The sequence below is a fragment of the Nannospalax galili genome, unplaced genomic scaffold (assembly GCF_000622305.1).
Source record: "Nannospalax galili isolate Female #2095 unplaced genomic scaffold, S.galili_v1.0 scaffold189, whole genome shotgun sequence".
NCBI lineage: Eukaryota > Metazoa > Chordata > Mammalia > Rodentia > Spalacidae > Nannospalax > Nannospalax galili.
In genome coordinates, this window is record NW_008360331.1 from 4,610,541 (window position 1) to 4,615,504 (window position 4,964).

The 4,964-nt window shown below is 41.2% G+C and overlaps 1 protein-coding gene across 1 annotated transcript in view; it reads right to left on the reverse strand.

The window, feature by feature from the left end:
* Mttp (microsomal triglyceride transfer protein) overlaps positions 1-4,964 on the reverse strand; it is a 50,061-nt gene that overhangs the window by 6,753 nt on the left and 38,344 nt on the right. Inside the window, exon 16 of the mRNA XM_008826171.2 lies at positions 876-1,000. Coding sequence (XP_008824393.1) covers positions 876-1,000 — 125 coding nt within the window. The remainder of the gene's footprint in view (positions 1-875; positions 1,001-4,964) is intronic.

The following is a 4,964-nucleotide window of genomic DNA, read 5'->3' on the forward strand; positions in this document are numbered from 1 at the left end:
TTGGTCTTTTTGAGACAGGGTCTCCCTGTAGCCCCAGCTGTCCTGGAACTCACTATGTAGACCAGGCTGGCCTTTAACTCACAGAGATCCGCCTGCCTCTGCCTCCTGAGTGCTGGGATTAAAGGCATGCGCCACCAAGCCTGGCATATTATTTTAAAAAATACTTATTTTATGTATATGAGTATTGCCTGCATCTGTGTAAGGACACCCATGTCCTGCAATGCCCACAGAGGTCAGAAGAGGGTGTCAGATCCCCTGGAACTGGAGTTACGAACGGTTGTTAGCTGCCATGTGGGTGCTGGGAATCAAACCTGTGTCCTCTACAAGAATAGCCAGTACTCTTAACTGCTGAGCCATCTCTCCAGCCTGAGCTTAATGTATTTGTATAGTTGTGTGAAAATGTCCTCATGTAACAGTGTACCATGTACAATGAATATGTACAATGGAAAACCTTTTTAATGCGGTTGAAGAAAGATCATCATGTCATTATAATCACTGAAGTCAACAAATGAGAAGTTGTAAGACCCTATCACAGAGATAAGCTTAAATAATTTAGTATCAAATTTCATGACAGCACTGTCAACTACTAAAGTGAAATACAAAGAGAGGATTATATATATGTACGTATATAATATATATATTATATATATAGGTCATACTGTCTGTGGGTGTCTTTACAAGCAGAAAGACTCTCAGTTGAGTTGTGTGACCCGTTTCTACGATGCTGTGAATGGAATGATTCCCCATGATCACTTCTAACTTCATAACTTAGCAATCACAAAGACTAAGCATAGATCTAGGGAAATCTGAAGGCTAAACAGCTTCTCAGACATATTCCTGTATTTCTTTGCATAGAGTATTAAGCTCACACTTACCGGTTTTTCACTCGGGTTTTGGATTCACGATACCACAGACTGAATTCCATTGAACCTGAAATATCAATAGCTAGACCACCCTGGATGTCCATGTTAGCCTTTAGTCCAGATTGCAACTGAAGTTCCTAAAAGAAAAAAATAATAAGTACAAGTCAGTTAACGCCTCTTCCAGAGACACATTTGACTTCCTGTTGTACGGAATATCATTTAAGCTGTGGCGATGGGGACTTTTTCTCACAGATGCCCATTTGTTTGTTTCTTTGCTTCTTTCAGTGCTGGGGATCAAGCCCAGGGCCTCTCACATACAAAGCCAGTGTTTTACCACCAAGTACACCCCCAGTGGAGAAGTCTTTATCTCTAGACTTAAAAATACATTATCCCAGTCTTGATCACCAAAGGAAGACATTGCTGATTTCTTAATCAGTTAAAATGCATTCACTGACTCAGTATGGGAGAAGAGGCTCATTTTTAATGTGTGACCCTTAAGCACAAGGAACAACTTCAAAATGCAGGTTCTCATGTCCCCCTCACATACTAATTTAGAAACTTGAGGGTGGGGCTCAGCAATCTACTTCTAATGTGCCTTCATGTAATTCTGGCACATCTAAATCTGATAACTGCTGGACTAGGAAAATGAAGGTATTTCTACCAGAAACCCAGCTATGGCTTTTATTTATTTTTTATTTTTTTGAAACATGGAGATTGACAAAGTGATCCTTTTGGGCTCTTCAGCACTTCTTTAGTTATATGCTGGCACAAAACAGGCAACTGCATCCTTTAGGCAACAGAAGGCAGGATGAAATTCCCACTGTAATACAGAAGTTCCAGAAACTGCCTAGGCCAAGCTAAGAAAGGAAAGGAAGGCAATTCAACCAACCCTTAATACCTTGCTGTTCGACATCCAAAATGACATTGAAAGAATGGTCAAGTCCGACATGAATGCAACAGCATTTTCCAATGGCACAATGATTATTTACAAACATAGTCCATCCCGAGTGGTTTTATTGTTACCTGAAACCCATTTTTCACGTTGTTTGCTTATATTTAGACTTTAAGTTTCACACTTTTCATGTACACTAAGTCAGGGGATACTAGTTGAAGATGTTTTCTGCTAGACTGACATCAGATTTTTTGAGGACAGTGCCGAAAGTGATGATGATTCTGGGGAAGTTCAGTTTTGGTGTCCCTCCAAAGATGTTAAGAATTCCCAGCAACCAAGAGCATGTCTAAGTTCTCTGTGGAACTTCCCTATTAGACCAAAAAAACCCAATGCATTCACCAGCTACAGATGCCATGATTGCACTTTCCAGAAAGGACCATGACACTCTCCCTGAGCTTAAAAAAAAAAAAAAAAAAGTATCAGGAAATCTCAAAGAACTGGTTTTCAACCAAGTGGACTAAGAAATGACCTTGAGATGAAAGTACCTTCATCCTGAAGGATACTCCTGAAGAACATGAGACGCTCATATCAGGCTCAGGACCCATTGGAAGACATCCCTAAGGATACTTAAAGCTATATTTTCTCTAGAACAAAAATGTGGTTGCCATAGGACACGAGGGCTGTGTCATGCATCATAACTATTGTAAAAGAACCCAACCTCTCTGGAGAAAGCCCTCAGCAGTCATGGCCAAATATTACCTATACTTATGAATGACAAGACAGACAAGGCATCAGTCTGCATATGCACTGTGATCATGTCTGTTGCCAAGAGACTCCTACTGTGGGTCTTGCCTCAGAAGTTTGCCTTTCTTTGCATCATCTTCTGTCTTCTGATCTGAAAATTAAAATGTTGTTAGTCCATTTGGCCCAGTAGGACTCAAAGATGTGGACTTTGACCTTCTCACTGGCCATACATTACATGAATGTCAGAAATCACCCAGGCCATGGAAAAGAGCATTTCATGGCTATCAGGCAAAGTGCCTTGAGTGAGAAGAAAGTATTTCCACTGCAAGCAATTTTGGATTTCTAAAATGATTCCTTTTCTTTCCTGCAAATGACTTAAATGTGGTCACATGAATGTTATTGGACCTCCATATGAGGACGACCTGATGCCTTATGAAAGGGATTAAGCTAGATAGTGTACTGGTTCTAATTTTTGAGGAAGGAGTTGAAGGTAAACCGAACTAACAGATTTTGAGCATCTTACGTATACCAGAAGCTCTCCATGTAATAACTTACTTAAACTTCATGTTGATAGACTTTGGAGGTGTTGTATTTCTAGACTGACAGAGAAACATGGCTCAGAGGCTTATGGGGAAATCACTACTCAGACTATCTCTAAGATAAGGACTTTTCCACTACTGGATACAGTATCAAGTATTCATAACTCTTTTGTCTCACAGTGTATAAGAAAGTCTATTCTGAGAAATATTGCAAAAAAGATACAGCACAAGTTTAAGTCCTTAAGTGGCCTGGAGTACACATTTATTTAACTTTGGCTATGGACTAGAGGGAAAAGGTACTAGAACTTTGTGTTTGTGGTTAATTTGACCTCTTTGCTCTTTTAACTATGGTCTGAAAGGTGTTTCTTAAGGACTAAACATTGACATTTTGACAACTCATCACATTGCTTTTATTTAAGAAAATATGTTCTTTCCTAGCTAACAAGGACCCCCTTATTAAACTGACTTTATCAGATATCCTTCTCTAGAGTGTAATCCAGTGGGAGGGAGAAATGGGGGCGGTGGAGAGAGCCTAAGTAATTCCATCTGTGGCTGCGGCTGTGGCAGGCTGGCAGCTGCCAATATTTCCTCCAGTGTCAGCACTTGACCTGGAGTGTCATGTGTCTCTCAGCTAGGCTGGCATCTCTGGAGTGATCTGCAGAGCCGGGGGCCTCTGCAGCTTACTTGTGTAATAACCTCAGATCTGTCAAATACTTTAGCCTGACACACATGGCCATTGGTTATGTTTAACAGCAAAGGAACAATCTTTCTGAAAGACTTCACCTTGCCTGAGGTGCCCTAGCTTAATAAATAGAAAAATCATATAAGAAAATCTGAGTTGGGGGTTGACAAACTATGGTCCGTACATTTTCCCCACTGGCTGTTTTATCAATTAAAATTTCATTGGAACATAGCCCTGCTCATTTCTTAATACACTGCTGATGGCTGTTTCCACTCTGTAGTCACAGAGTTGAATAGTTGCATCAAGACCATTTGGCCCTCGAAGACTAAAAGAGCCACTTTATGCCCTTTACAAAACAAGTTTGTCAACAGAGAATTTTTTTATATGTGACTTGAGGGTTAAAGAATATGAGAGGCGCTGTGGATTTTCTTCCTCCTATTTGTGCATATGAACAGAAACATATTTTTGTTCAAAGTGTGCTTACACCCAGGCAGAGATATAAAGCCCTGCTTCCTTATCAGCTAGAGAGAGAGCCATGTAACACCAATTTGGCCAATACCATTGTACTAGGGTTACTTGATGGGAGTCATGCTCTTCATCTGTCTCCTCTTCCTTCCTGGGATGGGGTGGCCATACTGGAAGGAAGTGACCATCAGATAATCACAAGGTGACAAGCATGAAGCTAAAAGTCACAAGTAAGGAAGGTTGAGCTGAAGGAAAATCACTTGGCTCCTGATTTCTGAGGGCTTCCATGTTAACCCTGGACCACCTACTTCCAAACACCTACTACATGATAAAAATCAACCAAATTCTGATCTGTGACTACCCTGAACTGATATATGGAATTATAAATATAAAGACAGTGCTATCTCCAGCTATAGATGTTTCTGGGTGAACTTTAATAAAATGTGATACCCAGAAGTTCTTCAGCTCCTCAAACCTGTGACTTCAAAACCTAAGGAGTCAGAAGCATCATCAGGAGGCCTCCAAAGAAGGCGCGGACCCAGAGCCCTGGGATTCAGTGAGAATTCACTTCACTTCTTGGTCCGCAAATAGCCTGCCAAAAGGAGCCCACACCTCCGTACCCTGCTCACGAGACCAGTGACTGCTGACAGACTGCATGGCACAGACCAATCAGAAAACAATACACTGACTAAAGGGATTTGGGGGCAGAGAAAAGGGAAATATAAAGCCTGCCCCCTCCTGCATTAAACGAGCCTGCAGCACCTTGCCTAGTGCTTGCT